General features: G+C 44.3%; 1 protein-coding gene across 1 annotated transcript; it reads right to left on the bottom strand.

Annotated features, from left to right (window-relative positions):
- Positions 1-640: 640 nt before the first annotated feature.
- cplx4 (complexin 4) lies at positions 641-9,988 on the bottom strand. Its single transcript, XM_002936670.5, has 3 exons — positions 9,691-9,988; positions 2,569-2,656; positions 641-1,395 (listed from the first exon to the last, which is right to left on the bottom strand). The coding sequence occupies exons 1-3, from the start codon at positions 9,858-9,860 to the stop codon at positions 1,168-1,170; spliced, it is 486 nt and encodes a 161-aa protein (XP_002936716.1). The 5' UTR covers positions 9,861-9,988; the 3' UTR covers positions 641-1,167.
- Positions 9,989-18,554: the final 8,566 nt, after the last annotated feature.

Below are 18,554 nucleotides of genomic sequence, written 5' to 3'. Positions count from 1 at the left end.
TTAATTGTTTTATTTAAATTCACTACACTTGGTGGTTTGTTTCCTATGAGCGCCAACTCTGCTTTATAATTAAACTGTTACTTTTGTTGACAAAATGGATTCTGTCATCTTTCTTTCTGTAATAATTCTGTCTAGCAGAGTTATATATTCATTGTGTAGCGTGGCGCACAGCAGTCACCTACAAAATTATTTATTTTCTTCATGTTTATTCACATTATTAATTCTGTAAGTAACTTTACACATCACTGGTTCTGTTATATGGATTTTCATACATCAGAGAGACAAAATACAATTTGAGAGGCAGAATGGTTACACTGTATTCTGCAATGATTTACAGAATGGAATTTGCAATATTATAATATCCTTTTTTGCACAAACTTGATTTCCTTCTCATTCTTTCCTGCTGAAAAAGGCTGATCTCAAATGAAATCCTGGATTCGGTGCATCCCTACTTGGGACAAATGGCAACCCATATATATGAAGTCACGGAGAGAGGAGTTCTGTGGCTGTATAGGGGCACAAAGCCTTGGAACAATGAGATGACTTCCAATATCCTTATGTTTTATAGTAGGGGGTTCATTATTTTTCTAATACACAAGGTTCAGTGAGTCAGAAGACACAAATGACATTACTAAGTCACTAAGTGTAGTAGTGTTTATAAGGATATAATTTAGACAATATTCACCACTCTTGTGTTTCATAACAATAGTATTTACAAGATATTATTATAACATTATTGCGTTTGTCCTCCATATTGTGTAAAATACCCACATGGGTAGCAAACCAAACCGAAGGAGCCAGCAGGATTTTATTAAAGCAGTCTTTGCCTTTCTTTTCCATCTTCTCTGACAGTTTCTGGTGTATCTTCCCCTCCTTTGTATTGTTCTTTGTGATGTAGGAAACAATATAGTGCTACAGAGGGGTGCCGTCAGCCATATACAGAGGGGTGCAGTCAGCCATATACAGAGGGGTGCAGTCAGCCATATACAGAGGGGTGCCGTCAGCCATATACAGAGGGGTGCAGTCAGCCATATACAGGGGGTGCAGTCAGCCATATACAGGGGGTGCAGTCAGCCATATACAGGGGGTGCAGTCAGCCATATACAGGGGGTGCAGTCAGCCATATACAGGGGGTGCAGTCAGCCAGATACAGCGGGAGCGGGGGGATCACATAAGGGCACATTTCTCCTCAGCCGCCTGTTTCATTTCCGTAAACGTGGCCGTCGCCTTCTCTTTAATGGTGTCCATGTCCATGTTTTGAAGGTTTTGGATTTGCCCCAATATTGAGCCCTTTTCTTCTTCTTCATCCTGATCTTCAGCCACCATTTTCTGGAGATCCTCCGGTAAGTCAATGTCGTCGCCCGCCATCTGGATCTGGTTCTCATCCTTCTCACTCTGGGAAACAAAAGGGAAAAAGAATATGTGAACCAACTGCTGGGGTGTCCATTCATTCTGAGGTTCTAGATTCAGCAGTTAGATATGTAAAGAGGGTTGTTAACTTTTAATATGATGTAGAGTGATATTCTGAGATATTTTGCAATTGGTCTTCATTTTTTATTATATGTGGTTTTTTAATTATTTTACTTTTTGTTTAGCAGTTCTCCAGTTTGGAATTTCAGCAGCTATCTGGTTGCTAAGGTCCAAATTACCTAAGCAACCAGGGAGTTGGTAAGGTAGAGTTGCAATGAGAGACTGGAATATGAATAGGAAAGGGTTTGAATGGAAAGATAGGGAATAAAAAGTAACAATAACAATAAAATTGTAGCCTCACAGACAGGGCTGGATTTGTAAGCCGGGCGCCCCGAGGCTGCCCCCTGTCCATCGCCCCCCAGCAAGCACACTCCTCCACGCATGCGCAAAGTCGCGATCGCTCATGCGCGGGTCTTTACAATCGCATTTGGAGCAGTGGGGGAGAGGTCCCCATTGCTCCGTATGCAAGAAAAACATTAATATTTTGGTGCGCCCCCCAATTTGTGCCGCCCTAGGCCTTGGCCTTTGCGCCCTTTCCACAAATCCGGGCCTGCTCACAGAGCAATAGTTTTTTGGCTGCCGGGGGGTCAGTGGCCCCCACTTGAAAGTTGGAATGAGCCAAAAGAAGAAGGAAAATATTTCAAAAGCTATACAAAATAAACAATGAAGACCAACTGAAAAGTTGCTTAGAACTGGTCATTCTATAACATACTAAACACGTAGCTTTGCAGACACTAGAAATCCTAATGGTAATATCAGACACCTGTGCCTGTCCCTAGGTATAATATTAGCTCTAGGGCAAGCTCCTCAGCACACTCCCCAGCCACCCAATTGTCCTGTTTTTGTGCATCGAGCTGAAGATCTTCAGAGGGGTGCAGTCTCCTTCTATTAAAATGATGGCAGAGATCCCCAGGAGCCAAGATAGCAATTCGACATTCACCCTAAATGTCACCCTAACTGACCTAAAGACCTAGGCCCCAATACACAGCTTTGAGTCCCTACAGGGGGCAGCTAACAGTGTGAGGAGCTGTGAGCTCACTAGATTTCAAACCATTACCAGACGTGTATTGGACAAAAGCACGGAATATGTATTTTTACCTTTGGAAGTCTATATTTTTCCCTCATGTGGAGCCTTAACGTAGCTCTCTCTGCTTTCTTTTGGACAAACTGTGCATCTCTCTCCATCCTGTAAAAGAAAAACAGCAGAGAGAGAGTAGTAGGAACTATGGGAGAGCCAAGCTAATGCATAGCACGTCTCTGAGTAAGACACACAGAAGTTGCACTTGCTGCAATGTTGTTATTTTTCATGTTATATGCTGAGTGGACCTGTGAAACCAAAATCACTGTCAGACTGAGCTTTTTACAGAACTAGGTGGCTTTAAATAGCATTTATTTGAGTTGAAGTAGTAGGAACGACTCTTGTTATCTAAAACACTGTGGTCTGTGCAATATAAATGAACAAGGAAACTCTTCTAAAAGTTGGTTGTGCAATGGAACTGTTTTGGCCAGGCCAGTGACTATTGTACCTTGTATGGCCAGTTTTACCCTTCTGTATCTCCATTTCGGCCTTCTGTCATTGGCTTAACAAGCCCTTAAGTCAATGAAGGATGCTGCAAATGGAGATCCATAAGGGTCTTTAGAGGTCATGGCTACTGCAAGGCTCTGGAACTATTCTGGCATCATACAAAACCGAAGGAGGTTCTTTTTCTGTTTTCTTTAAAGGAACAGTAACACCAAAAAATGAAAGTGTATAAAAGTAACTAAAATATAATGTGCTGCTGCCCTGCACTGGTAAAAGTTGTGTGTTTACTTCAGAAAGTCTGTTATAATTTATATAAATAAAATGCTATGTAGCCATGGAGGCAGCCATTCAAAGGAGAAAAGGCACAGGCACATAGCAGATAACAGATAAAACACTATTGTATTCTACAGAGCTTATCTGTTATCTGCAATGTAACCTGTGCCTTTTCTCCTTTTTTCCAGCTTGAATGGCTGCCCCCGGGGCTACACAGCAGCTTATTATATAAATTATAGTAGTGTTACTGTAGCAAACACCCCCAGCTGTACCAGTGCAGGAATGGCTGGCCCCCGGGGCTACACAGCGGGGTATTTATATAAACTATAGTACGGTTTCTGTAGCAAACACCCCAGCTGTACCAGTGCAGGAATGGCTGGCCCCCGGGGCTACACAGCGGGGTATTTATATAAACTATAGTAGGGTTTCTGTAGCAAACACCCCAGCTGTACCAGTGCAGGAATGGCTGCCCCCGGGGCTACACAGCGGGGTATTTATATAAACTATAGTAGGGTTTCTGTAGCAAACACCCCAGCTGTACCGGTGCAGGAACGGCTGCCCCCGGGGCTACACAGCGGGGTATTTATATAAACTATAGTAGGGTTTCTGTAGCAAACACCCCAGCTGTACCAGTGCAGGAATGGCTGCCCCCGGGGCTACACAGCGGGGTATTTATATAAACTATAGTAGGGTTTCTGTAGCAAACACTCCAGCTGTACCAGTGCAGGAATGGCTGCCCCCGGGGCTACACAGCGGGGTATTTATATAAACTATAGTAGGGTTTCTGTAGCAAACATCCCAGCTGTACCAGTGCAGGAATGGCTGCCCCCGGGGCTACACAGCGGGGTATTTATATAAACTATAGTAGGGTTTCTGTAGCAAACACCCCAGCTGTACCGGTGCAGGAATGGCTGCCCCCGGGGCTACACAGCGGGGTATTTATATAAACTATAGTAGGGTTTCTGTAGCAAACACCCCAGCTGTACCGGTGCAGGAATGGCTGCCCCCGGGGCTACACAGCGGGGTATTTATATAAACTATAGTAGGGTTTCTGTAGCAAACACCCCAGCTGTACCAGGGCAGGAATGGCTGCCCCCGGGGCTACACAGCGGGGTATTTATATAAACTATAGTAGGGTTTCTGTAGCAAACACCCCAGCTGTACCAGTGCAGGAATGGCTGCCCCCGGGGCTACACAGCGGGGTATTTATATAAACTATAGTAGGGTTTCTGTAGCAAACACCCCAGCTGTACCAGTGCAGGAATGGCTGCCCCCAGGGCTACACAGCGGGGTATTTATATAAACTATAGTAGGGTTTCTGTAGCAAACACCCCAGCTGTACCAGTGCAGGAATGGCTGCCCCCGGGGCTACACAGCAGGGTATTTATATAAACTATAGTAGGGTTTCTGTAGCAAACACCCCAGCTGTACCAGTGCAGGAATGGCTGCCCCCGGGGCTACACAGTGGGGTATTTATATAAACTATAGTAGGGTTTCTGTAGCAAACACCCCAGCTGTACCAGTGCAGGAACGGCTGCCCCCAGGGCTACACAGCGGGGTATTTATATAAACTATAGTAGGGTTTCTGTAGCAAACACCCCAGCTGTACCAGTGCAGGAATGGCTGCCCCCGGGGCTACACAGCGGGGTATTTATATAAACTATAGTAGGGTTTCTGTAGCAAACACCCCAGCTGTACCAGTGCAGGAATGGCTGCCCCCGGGGCTACACAGCGGGGTATTTATATAAACTATAGTAGGGTTTCTGTAGCAAACACCCCAGCTGTACCAGTGCAGGAATGGCTGCCCCCGGGGCTACACAGCGGGGTATTTATATAAACTATAGTAGGGTTTCTGTAGCAAACACCCCAGCTGTACCAGTGCAGGAATGGCTGCCCCCGGGGCTACACAGCAGGGTATTTATATAAACTATAGTAGGGTTTCTGTAGCAAACACCCCAGCTGTACCAGTGCAGGAATGGCTGCCCCCAGGGCTACACAGCGGGGTATTTATATAAACTATAGTAGGGTTTCTGTAGCAAACACCCCAGCTGTACCAGTGCAGTAATGGCTGCCCCCGGGGCTACACAGCAGGGTATTTATATAAACTATAGTAGGGTTTCTGTAGCAAACACCCCAGCTGTACCAGTGCAGGAACGGCTGCCCCCAGGGCTACACAGCGGGGTATTTATATAAACTATAGTAGGGTTTCTGTAGCAAACACCCCAGCTGTACCAGTGCAGGAATGGCTGCCCCCGGGGCTACACAGCGGGGTATTTATATAAACTATAGTAGGGTTTCTGTAGCAAACACCCCAGCTGTACCAGTGCAGGAATGGCTGCCCCCGGGGCTACACAGCAGGGTATTTATATAAACTATAGTAGGGTTTCTGTAGCAAACACCCCAGCTGTACCAGTGCAGGAATGGCTGCCCCCAGGGCTACACAGCGGGGTATTTATATAAACTATAGTAGGGTTTCTGTAGCAAACACCCCAGCTGTACCAGTGCAGTAATGGCTGCCCCCGGGGCTACACAGCAGGGTATTTATATAAACTATAGTAGGGTTTCTGTAGCAAACACCCCAGCTGTACCAGTGCAGGAACGGCTGCCCCCAGGGCTACACAGCGGGGTATTTATATAAACTATAGTAGGGTTTCTGTAGCAAACACCCCAGCTGTACCAGTGCAGGAATGGCTGCCCCCGGGGCTACACAGCGGGGTATTTATATAAACTATAGTAGGGTTTCTGTAGCAAACACCCCAGCTGTACCAGTGCAGGAATGGCTGCCCCCGGGGCTACACAGCGGGGTATTTATATAAACTATAGTAGGGTTTCTGTAGCAAACACCCCAGCTGTACCAGTGCAGGAACGGCTGCCCCCAGGGCTACACAGCGGGGTATTTATATAAACTATAGTAGGGTTTCTGTAGCAAACACCCCAGCTGTACCAGTGCAGGAACGGCTGCCCCCGGGGCTACACAGCGGGGTATTTATATAAACTATAGTAGGGTTTCTGTAGCAAACACCCCAGCTGTACCAGTGCAGGAACGGCTGCCCCCGGGGCTACACAGTGGGGTATTTATATAAACTATAGTAGGGTTTCTGTAGCAAACACCCCAGCTGTACCAGTGCAGGAATGGCTGCCCCCGGGGCTACACAGCGGGGTATTTATATAAACTATAGTAGGGTTTCTGTAGCAAACACCCCAGCTGTACCAGTGCAGGAATGGCTGCCCCCGGGGCTACACAGCAGGGTATTTATATAAACTATAGTAGGGTTTCTGTAGCAAACACCCCAGCTGTACCGGTGCAGGAATGGCTGCCCCCGGGGCTACACAGCGGGGTATTTATATAAACTATAGTAGGGTTTCTGTAGCAAACACCCCAGCTGTACCAGTGCAGGAATGGCTGCCCCCGGGGCTACACAGCAGCTTATTATATAAATTATAGTAGTGTTACTGTAGCAAACACACCAGTTTTACCAGTGCAGGGCAACAGTGCATTATATTTTTATTAATTTAAAGCTCTTTCATTTTTTAGTGTTACTGTTCCTTTAACATGTTGCTCCCCAACCCCTTGGGGTTATTTTTGAATTCCTGGCTTGGAGGCAAGTTTTGGTTGTATAAGAACCAGGTGTACTGGCACACAGCGCCTCATATAGACTGCCAATCCACATAGGATTTACCAGTCAATCACAGCCCTTAATTGCACCCCCAGGAACTTTTTCCATGCTTGTGTTGCTCCCCAACACTTTTTCCAGTTGAATGTGGCTCACAGGTATAAAAGGTTGGGTTTGAGTGCATTTACTGTACGAGGACCCTTGAGTAATGCCTTACTGCAGCCACAATTAGTCAGTTTGTATTAGCAATACTTACAATATCTCATTTAGGATGTATGCAATGGGTGCAAAGTGCAAAAGTCAGACAACATTTGTTGCACTTTGTACCCTTCTCAGGCACCTTTGCTTCTCCTATGAGTACAAAGCTTCCTGCACAGGGTACAACTATATTCACATTCAGTAGATGCAGTGGGGTCATGTACATACCAGCTGCCTGAGGCTTTAAGTACAGAGCTGTGTTGCCCCCCACAGTGAATAAGTGAGGCCTCTGTCACTGGGAAATACTAAACACCAAATTAGCATTGCTGGCTGTTTCCAGTGTTATTCATAAGCCTGATAAATGTGGGAAGAATCATGATCCTTTACAGAGCAGTCAATCATTCTGAGTGTTTCAGTGGCCAGGGCCATGATAGGGTGAGGGATATGAGTCCTAGCTGGGGTCTGATCTCAGTGGTATGGCAGATTAATAGATCCTGATGATCTTTTTTGTGGATTCCAAGAAATGAGGGGATCAGAGCCATAATTCAACAGAACAGGGCTTGGCTAAAAATATTGGTTTAGAAGACCATTCTGTAGAATTAGAACCCAGATGTCTCAGACTTTAATCATTGGTCAGGTGGTCATCTGGACTGTCTTGGGGCCAGGTGATGGATCAAGGCCATTAACAGTGTAGAGATTGTTTCTACACTCTCCTTCTATACAGTTTCTCTATAAGAAAAAGTTCTCAGAGCTATTTACAGTATGTGGGCAGCATTTCTGAAGCGCTTTAGATACTTGCAATATATGTAGTGTTGCATTTTGGGCTTTTACTTGGTCTGGTTGATCAAAATAAGACCAGTGTTATTATAGGAAGGAAAGACTAAAGATATAGGAAGGTTGGGAATACAGACTTCCAAGCACATATAAAGGTAATCTTTTCTGGAAAAAAATATACCAGCCTTCCTTCATATTACATTTTCTTCTCGAGTAATAACATTGGCATTAAGCATCATTTAAACCAGCCAAGTGCCTGTCTGAGCTATGCCAGGAGGGGTGATAGCTCTAAGGCAAGGGGTCACATGGGTGGCCAAGTAATTAACTGTACAGTAAAAGCCTAGACCCACTCTGATGTGTATGTTTGTAGGTGGTAGTGGGTGGGAAGTCACAAGGAGGGCTAAGGCTTATTTTTATTGAGATAACATTAAGGCCCATCTATGACCCATTCTCCTTCATCATAAGAGATCTGAAAGGAGGAAAGCTGATTTGTAGAACGGTAACTAACAGGAATGTGTGAAAAGATAATTACAAGGGGTAATGGATCTAAATGCCCAGAATGGAACGGACATTTGTATTATCCCAGTGTTGGCTTCTGTAAGGCAGTACTATCCAACTTGTCACAGGCCAGTTATGTCTCATACATCATATTTGAGGGCCACATTATATTAAAATGGCAATGGCATACAATCAAGTATATTTAACCCTTGTGCAAAGGGGGGGGGGGGCAATAAACATCCTTTGGAGGTCCACGTATGGCCTGCCGGCTCCCAGGGACAGCCCTGCTCTATGCCATCCCTACCTCCCTTCCTGCTGTAACAGCTCCATGCATGTACTACTACCAGCCTGGCTTATAGCTCTGTTGTTATTGCTACAAATGGAAAGTGTAATCCCGGACCCAGTCTTATCTAATCTAAATTCCTATGTCCCCAATCTCCCCTTTCCCTGCTTTTAGGACTATATAATGACCAGCCAATAGTGAAAGGTTGAGCCACGTGCCACTATGGTGGCTATTGATCAATCAGGGACCCTTAAGATCTGGCCTATTAGTGACACTTGATCTTGAGCTCATTCCTGAACTATCTTCAATATGAAATAGCACTTAATATCATTATCAGCAAATTCCTCTTAAACCCAAAGCAGAACTCATTGAACTCTACTGAGTCAACATGGCAGAAAAACCAGAATAGGCAACACTACTAATTCCATTGGGCACAATGCACATGTTTATCTCCAATCCCTTGTGCCAAGCCTTATAGAGCAATGTCATTCTATACATTAATCACCAGTTTATGAAGCCTCCATACCCACGTTACTCTTTTGGCATTTCTTTTGGAAGGCAGACACACAGGAATATTTTAGTTAATGGCAAAGTGCAATGATCTTCTGATGCTTACATTGAGGGTTGAGGTTAGAGAAGCAACTGCAAAGTTCAACTTCAGCTGTATATTACATGTATATTATACACATGGTACCCTACCCCTGTGTTCTTTGTATTTATTTACATTTTTCCTCCCCCTGGATCCCTTTGATACAATGGTTCAGAACCAGAAGCCCTATTTTTGCCATGCCCTAAGGCAGTGATCCCCAACCAGTGGCTCAGGGGCAACATGTTGCTCACCAACCCCTTGGATGTTGCTCCCAGTGGCCCCAAAGCCCCCATGAATCTTTTTAATGCTTGTGTTGCCCCCCAACTCCTTTTACATTTGAATGTGGCTCACTGGTAGGAAAGGTTGGGGACCCCTGCCCTAAGACCAGCTGTGTTTAAATTAGGGATGGAATGCTTGATGTACTTAATCAGGAGTGACCATTAAAGGAAAAAAATACCTGCAAACTTACTTCTCCTCCACCAGCTGCCTCTGATACTCTTCAAACTCTTCCCGAGTCATTCCTGCCGCTGCCGCCGGGTCAGTGGCTTCACCCTCACCCTCTTTCTTCTCTTCACTGGATCCACCAAGCCCAAAACTCTTCATAGGATTCCCTACCATAGTCTTCAGTAGGAAAGCCATAGTTTCTAGGGGTTAGCCCTTACAGTTCCCAGAGCATAAAATGAGCAGAGAAGACAGCGATAGTCCACCTTTCGCACAGGGAAATGCCAGCCGTTGTATCTGTCAAGGACACACAGTCACTGGGAACCATATGCCAAAAATGGTTTGTCAGCCATAATCTGGATTAGAGGGAGAAGTGGATAGTATAGAGAGGCAGATGGTTCAGATTACTTCCAAAATCATTAGTTGCAGCTGCCTACTCTTTATAATAATGCTCTAAGCTAATTTGCACTCCCAGGGCATGTTATGGTACAAGTTGGTCCGTCGCCCATTAGGACACTTTCTGATATAATATACAATCACGGGCGCCGGTTAAAGAGGATTACGGCACAACTGATCAAATTTCAGTGGATTACTAGGTGGAAGTATCACTGTTTAGTCGCAACGGCATTCCTAAATATTGCGGCTGGGCATTTAGTCGTGGAGATTGTGGAACTGCTACTGAATGGATTTAGTAAAAAACAAATTTTTTTACCTGGAATATATTTTTCTTTTAGGTTTTAGGCAACAAAATAATGCCTACAAATAAGAATGAAATCTCTGGACTTGGAAATAAAACCAACAAAGGGTGTAGAAATGGGTTGGTAATGGATTGAATGCTCTCCAAATGACAGAACATAGATAGTTATTGTTTATATTTGTATTATATTTTGATAAAATACGTATTAAGTATTTATTTACAATGGTTAAGGATTTTTTGTTCTGATTTTCCAAAGCATTAACCCAGTCATTACCAATGAGAAGGCTCCACCCACTTGCATTATATCAGTAACGACAAGGTTTAAATGAGGCAGGGATGGGTAAAACCAGCCTAGATGTGACAAAAACCTCAAATAATCACTTACAGATTCTACCCGCTGGCACTGAGAGGGTCAATCTGAACCCAGGACCCCAGGGCTCAGGCCAAGTAAGAAAGCCCCGAGGTTGGGGCAGGTTGCGGGTCAAAATTCAAACATGGCACCCCCCCCCCTTTGGTAATGCAATTATGCCAATCCACCCCATCTGGGGATTGGTTCCACCCATCTATGTCATCATCAGGAGGAGTCTGGGCAGGTGTGAGTCACGGAAATGGAAGTCTTTAGCTTGGGTGCAGGTTGGGAAGCAGCGGGTAGAACTGGTTGTGGGTTGAAACATTTCCAATCCACTTATCACAACTGCCCAATTCATTTTTTTTCTACTTTTACCCCCCCCCACTAATTTTTTTTTTTTTTTAAGGTGGGGCTATCTATAAACCAATCACAACTCTTATAAACCATTACAACCAATAATGTTTTTTCTCTAATGTAGCCTAAATCCTAGTAGGAAACTCTCATGGGCTTATTTATCAATTTTTGAGTTTATGAATTTGGGAGTTTTTTTTCTTATTCACATTTTATAAAAAAAAAACAAACTTTGAATGCTTTATTATTTATTAATACGGAAAACTCATTCGAATACAAAAAACTTGAATACCTCAAAAAAAAACCTTGAAAAAAATCTTGAAAATATAGCTAGGAAAAACTCCCATTGACTTCTACAACTCGCAAGCTTTTAGCCGCCAAATTTTTAGATTCAAATTTTTTATTAGTGATGAGCAAATCTGTCCCGTTTTTGAGAAACGTCAAGAAAATTCACGAAACGGCAAAAAATTCACAAAACACATTTGTCACATGATTTTTTTTGTCGCCTGCGGCTATTTTTTTTGTCACCCACGCTATTTGACGTGACTACGCCTGGTTTTAACACAACCGCACCCTTTTTGACGCGATCGTGCCCAATTTGACACGCAACAAAAAAATTCTGCGCAACGAATTTTGCCGCGGCTAATTTTTACGGAAGATTTGCAACACAATTTGTCAATGGAAATTCGCTGTGAATCCATACCTGACGAAAAAATTCGCTCATCACTATTTTTTATGCACTTAATAAATACCACAAATTGGAGTTTTTGGTAAGCACGTTTGCCATATGGTGCGGTTCCGCTGGTTTCATTTTCCCAAAGGTTCTGTAGCCGCAGAGACAGACAAACTGCTCTTCCCATCCTCTGTCTGCCCATGGTGGTGGCAATCTGTACATCTGTACAGTGATCTCTGTGGACTGGAGCCAACGAGTTTCACCAGCTTAGCTTCCTGCTCTTTTCTTCGTGTGAATAATGAGCCTGAGCAGGCAGCCATAGGGTATCTCATCATGTCTTTTAATGATAATATTGATACACTTAAGAGGAGAGATCTTGGAAGACGTCATCTAACAAAGTTATCTCTATCCTGCTGAGAAACAGAAATCCTAGTTCCTTAGCCAACGTTTATTCCAATATATAGGAATGTAGGAACAGCCTTAAGCTGGAGTGGTGGATTCCTTATGATTTCTTAGAAAGGATATTTCTGTTTTAATATATAGGTATAGGATCCCTTATCCAGAAACCCGTTATCCAGAAAGCTCTGAATTACGGAAAGCCTGTCACCCATAGACTCCATTTTAATCAAATAATTCCGAATTTTAAAACTGATTTACTTTTTCTCTGTAATAATAAAACAGTATCTGTACTTGATCCCAACTAAGATATAATTACCCCTTATTGGGGGCAGAACAGCCCTATTGGGTTTATTTCATGGTTAAATGATTCCCTTTTCTCTGTAATAATAAAAAAGTACTTGTACTTGATCCCAACTAAGATATAATTACCCCTTATTGGGGGCAGAACAGCCCTATTGGGTTTATTTCATGGTTAAATGATTCCCTTTTCTCTGTAATAATAAAACAGTACCTGTACTTGATCCCAACTAAGATATAATTACCCCTTATTGGGGCAGAACAGTCCTATTGGGTTTATTTCATGGTTAAATGATTCCCTTTTCTCTGTAATAATAAAACAGTACCTGTACTTGATCCCAACTAAGATATAATTACCCCTTATTGGGGGCAGAACAGCCCTATTGGGTTTATTTCATGGTTAAATGATTCCCTTTTCTCTGTAATAATAAAACAGTACCTGTACTTGATCCCAACTAAGATATAATTACCCCTTATTGGGGGCAGAACAGCCCTATTGGGTTTATTTCATGGTTAAATGATTCCCTTTTCTCTGTAATAATAAAACAGTACCTGTACTTGATCCCAACTAAGATATAATTACCCCTTATTGGGGGCAGAACAGCCCTATTGGGTTTATTTAATGGTTAAATGATTCCCTTTTCTCTGTAATAATAAAACAGTACCTGTACTTGATCCCAACTAAGATATAATTACCCCTTATTGGGGGCAGAACAGCCCTATTGGGTTTATTTAATGGTTAAATGATTCCCTTTTCTCTGTAATAATAAAACAGTACCTGTACTTGATCCCAACTAAGATATAATTACCCCTTATTGGGGCAGAACAGCCCTATTTGGTTTATTTAATGGTTAAATGATTCCCTTTTCTCTGTAATAATAAAACAGTACCTGTACTTGATCCCAACTAGGATATAATTACCCCTTATTGGGGGCAGAACAGCCCTATTGGGTTTATTTAATGGTTAAATGATTCCCTTTTCTCTGTAATAATAAAACAGTACCTGTACTTGATCCCAACTAAGATATAATTACCCCTTATTGGGGGTGAACAATCCTATTGGGTTTAAATAATGCTTTATTGATTTTTTAGTAGATAGAGATCCAAATTATGGAAAGACCCCTTATCCGGAATACCCTTGGTCCCAAGCATTCTGGATTATACCTATACCTGTACTATCACTTTCTTGGGCTTTCAAGCCAATGTCATAAACGTCTGTTTACGAAAGTCCCCTAGAAAGCAACAGACTGGAGACTACTTTACAGCAGATATCATTGCCAGCCACGGGGAGCCCTATTGCAATGATCATATCATTTCCAGGTCTCATTTTCCTATTCCAATATAACAGCTACAGAAAGGTATACGAAATACATATGACAGCACTAAACCACCAGCTGGCCCTTGGCTTTAATGCTTTATATGGGGGGAATTACTCAAGCCCTGGATAAAACCAGGAAGTTATGGTATTTTGAGTAATTGATATTTGACATTTGAGTCACAGATAATCTCCAGGATACTACAAAGGGGGTCGAATCAAGACGACGGCATGATAACATTTCCGAATACAGAGATATTTGCCATAGACCCCTTCTTTAAATGGCTATACTCACTGACTGCACACAGAACCATTCTGTGTATCGGAGACTAAAGCGCTCCATGTTGGGAACACATTCCAATCAGGTTAATCACAGATCTCTTTCTGGGAAAATTACTGCTCTATTTTTAGTCAGAAGAGGTTAATTCCACCATTTGCATTAGCAGCCTTCTAATTAAATTACTCTCTGTTCCCAGGGGGTTGAGGGTATCCAGTAATCCTAGATTACCAGCGATCATGTCAGAGAAAAGAACTTTCCTCGGAGGCCCAGGCAACGGAATGGTGCAGCGAGGATCCAAGGCCAACACGTGACATCTCAGTTATACAGTAACATAGGGACGACTGACTGATAAGTCTGCCCTCGGGATGCTCACATCTCAACATACTCACAGATTTCTCATGGAGGGGAACCAGAATATGTTAAAGAGCCCCACACAACTCAAAAACCTATCTCTGTAATCTGTTCCTTCAAAAAGTAGGAATAAATACCATTTTTATATGCTGAAATCCAGCTCACAAGTACAAATGGTTGAAGATCCCTGTTCTAGATCCCAGGAATCTCCCAAGGAATCTCACGTGCAAATTAGAAATACCCTAAAGAGCAGACAAAATAAACTACACTCCAAACCAGATGCTGTGACCTCCTTCTGAAGAACAATTTTTAGTTCTTGGAAAACTTTGACAGGAGTTTGATAGGAATCCTCATTCCTCAAAGGCAAAAGTGCCATTTCTTTAGAGGTAACTAGAGAGAGGTGACTGCAGGGTTGGACTGGGTGATGCAGGGCCCACAGGGCCCCCCCAAATGGTCCCTGCCACCCACCTAACCCCCACCGCCAAGCGTGCCTACTTTATTCTTACCTTCAGTGTGTTGAGATCCGTAGCCTTAAGGAGAGCTGGTTGAGATCGGGTCTGGGCTTGTGAGAACCGCTGGCGTTTTTTTCCCCCAGTGCCGTCAGCCCAGTCTGCCCCTGGGTGGCTGGGACACTTAAAGCCTTCCTTAAGTACCCCATGATATAAAGACTTGATTGGGATAGCCACAGTTATACAACTGATCAGGGCAACTGTCCATTCAACCCTTCAGTGGATCTAGAACTATGACTGCCTACACAAGGTCAAACATGAACCAAGTTGTTCATAAGATCTATAAACCCATAGAGCAGATCAGCTTAAAAAGACTTTCCATATGCAGCCTTATTATATTAGACTTCAAGCTACAGCCTCAACTGATCTCTATAGAACAGAGGTCCCCGACCTTATTTACCCATGGGCCACATTTAAATGTAACAAAAGTCGAAGAGAAACACAAGCTTACCAAATATGGGATGTGATTGGCTATTTGGTTTGTAGACTGCAGCCTATAGAAGGCTCTGGTTTGGCAGTACACCTGGTTTTTATGCCTCTGAAACTTGCCTTCAAGCCAGGAATTCAAAAATAAGCCCCTGCTTTGAGGCCCCTAGGAGCAACATCCAAGGGGTTGGGGAGCAACATGTTGCCCTGAGCCACTGCTGTACAATAAGCTTCACATTGATGTATATCTTGAGATGCCCACACTATACAGATCAGTTACTGTTGTAGCTTGAAGCCTCATTTATTATATTTTAGATCACGGACATGTAAACTAAGGCCAGATATTAGTCAGGCAGGCCCCTCGTTTCTGCCCCTACACGGGCCGATAAGCTGCCGAATCGGTCCAAGTGACCAATATCGGCAGCTACTATCGGCCCCTGTATGGGCAGAAACGAGGGGCCTGCCCGACTGATATCTGGCCTAAAATTATCGGACCTAAAATCGACCAGATCTCAATGAGGCAGGTTTGATGTCGCTCCCAAACCGGCAGCGCCTATGCCCTAGGGGCAAACAATTGAATTAGCCCGATAGCGCCCACCCATAGGTGGGTATATCAGCAGAAGATCAACCAAGTGTTATTTGACCCCTTATAGAGAGCATTGGAGCCAGTGGCCATGCCTTGCTATGGGAAGTATTTACAGACAATAAAAGCACCACAATGGGTCACCAAATTCTACATTTCCATGGCAGCACAGCGAAACCGGCCAATAGAAGTTCTTTTCTCATTAGATTCTTCTATATTCTAGAAAAGTGTGTGTACATTAGCTGGGGGTGCTATGTATCTGTACAGGGGTGTAAGCGCCGTCCCTTTCCTTCCAATAGAATCTGGGATAGTAAGAGAGTAACACAGAGTGTACATTAGCCGGGGGTGCTATGTATCTGTGCATGGGTGTAAGCGCCGTCCCTTTCCTTCCAATAGAATCAGGGATAGTAAGAGAGTAACACAGAGTGTACATTAGCCGGGGGTGCTATGTATCTGTACAGGGGTATAAGCGCCGTCCCTTTCCTTCCAATAGAATCAGGGATAGTAAGAGAGTAACGCAGAGTGTACATTAGCCGGGGGTGCTATGTATCTGTACATGGGTGTAAGCGCCGTCCCTTTCCTTCCAATAGAATCAGGGATAGTAAGAGAGTAACACAGAGTGTACATTAGCCGGGGGTGCTATGTATCTGTACAGGGGTATAAGCGCCGTCCCTTTCCTTCCAATAGAATCAGGGATAGTAAGAGAGTAACGCAGAGTGTACATTAGCCGGGGGTGCTATGTATCTGTACAGGGGTATAAGCGCTGTCCCTTTCCTTCCAATAGAATCAGGGATAGTAAGAGAGTAACTCGGAGTGTACATTAGCTGGGGGTGCTATGTATCTGTACAGGGGTGTAAGCGCCGTCCCTTTCCTTCCAATACTGATTAGAATCAGGGATAGTAAGAGAGTAACTCGGAGTGTACATTAGCTGGGGGTGCTATGTATCTGTACATGGGTGTAAGCGCCGTCCCTTTCCTTCCAATAGAATCAGGGATAGTAAGAGAGTAACTCGGAGTGTACATTAGCCGGGGGTGCTATGTATCTGTACAGGGGTGTACGCGCCGTCCCTTTCCTTCCATTACAGAAGGGAGAGTAACTCAGAGCTGAGACAAAGGACAACAGATTTTATTGACAATCAAACGCAAAAGGACATTCTGTAGGAGACGTAACCCCAAGCTTTCAGCAGCATTATTTTAATTATGTAATTTGTATGTAAAAATGACAGTATTCATTCCTCAGAACCGTGCCGTTTCGGTAAAACAGTAAATACAGAGATGGAGATAAACAAGAAAATGTATCAGCAATAACTGTGCAAACATGTCCCACTGCCAGTATTTTGATGTGGGAAATGAATGTAACGAGGCAGCAAAGGAACCTGATAGTCAGACAAAATGAAGGGAATGACTAACTGACAGGGGTTGTTGCCATATGTCAATATCTGTATATTAGGGTGCAAACAAACAGGAGCAAATGGAAGCATAGGGTTGGGGGAAAGACACACAGAGCTACTAGTAGCAGCTACTTGTCACGGCTACAGAAACAGACAATGCTGATCATTTACTGATAATTGTCTCTACGTGTGTTTACCAGAGGCAATTCTCAGTATTGTCTATGGCAAGGGATTTTCTGGCGCTTAGTTGCCGTGACAAGAAGCTGCTACTAAGTAGCTCCATGTGTCTATACCTTTAGGGTGCAGAACTGATGCACAAACATTTAGTAAGTAAAGCTATGCTATGTTAAAAAGGACAAGTCAATCCAAAAATATAATTTTTTGCCTAATAAAAGAAAACATAATTCTAAGCAACTTTACAATATTTTTTTTTACTTATTTGTATATATAATTGCTATTAAACACAGTGTCTGCCTGTCCTTTCTATTCCCTGCCCTGGGGGCTCTGGCATATGAAATAATGTAACACAAGGCAGCAGCCTGACAGACCTGCCTCGCTGGAAGAGACAGACAGACCTCCCTCGCCGGAGGAGACAGACAGACAGACCTGCCTCGCTGGAAGAGACAGACAGACAGACAGACCTGACTCGACAGACAGACAGACAGACAGACCTGACTCGACAGACAGACAGACCTGACTCGACAGACAGACAGACAGACCTGACTCGACAGACAGACAGACAGACCTGACTCGACAGACAGACAGACAGACCTGACTCGACAGACAGACAGACAAGACGGACCTGACTCGCCGGAGGAGACAGACAAGACGGACCTGACTCGCCGGAGGAGACAGACAAGACGGACCTGACTCGCCGGAGGAGACAAGACGGACCTGACTCGCCGGAGGAGACAGGCGGACCTGACTCGCCGGAGGAGACAGGCGGACCTGACTCGCCGGAGGAGACAGGCGGACCTGACTCGCCGGAGGAGACAGGCGGACCTGACTCGCCGGAGGAGACAGGCGGACCTGACTCGCCGGAGGAGACAGGCGGACCTGACTCGCCGGAGGAGACAGGCGGACCTGACTCGCCGGAGGAGACAGGCGGACCTGACTCGCCGGAGGAGACAGGCGGACCTGACTCGCCGGAGGAGACAGACAGACCTGACTCGCCGGAGGAGACAGACAGACCTGACTCGCCGGAGGAGACAGACAGACCTGACTCGCCGGAGGAGACAGACAGACCTGACTCGCCGGAGGAGACAGACAGAC

This window comes from Xenopus tropicalis, chromosome 1 (assembly GCF_000004195.4).
Source record: "Xenopus tropicalis strain Nigerian chromosome 1, UCB_Xtro_10.0, whole genome shotgun sequence".
NCBI lineage: Eukaryota > Metazoa > Chordata > Amphibia > Anura > Pipidae > Xenopus > Xenopus tropicalis.
Note: the sequence above shows the minus strand (reverse complement) of the source record. Positions and strands in the feature narration are given on the sequence as shown.

What these genes read in the sequence shown, in the direction of transcription:
- cplx4 (XM_002936670.5), bottom strand. Translation starts at nt 9,860, where the DNA reads ATGGCTTTCCTACTGAAGACTATGGTAGGGAATCCTATGAAGAGTTTT. An exon ending in AGGCAGCTGGTGGAGGAGAA is followed by an intron (nt 2,657 to 9,690) that starts GTAAGTTTGCAG and finishes TTTCTTTTACAG; the next exon opens with GATGGAGAGAGATGCACAGT. An exon ending in AAAAATATAGACTTCCAAAG is followed by an intron (nt 1,396 to 2,568) that starts GTAAAAATACAT and finishes TTTGTTTCCCAG; the next exon opens with AGTGAGAAGGATGAGAACCA.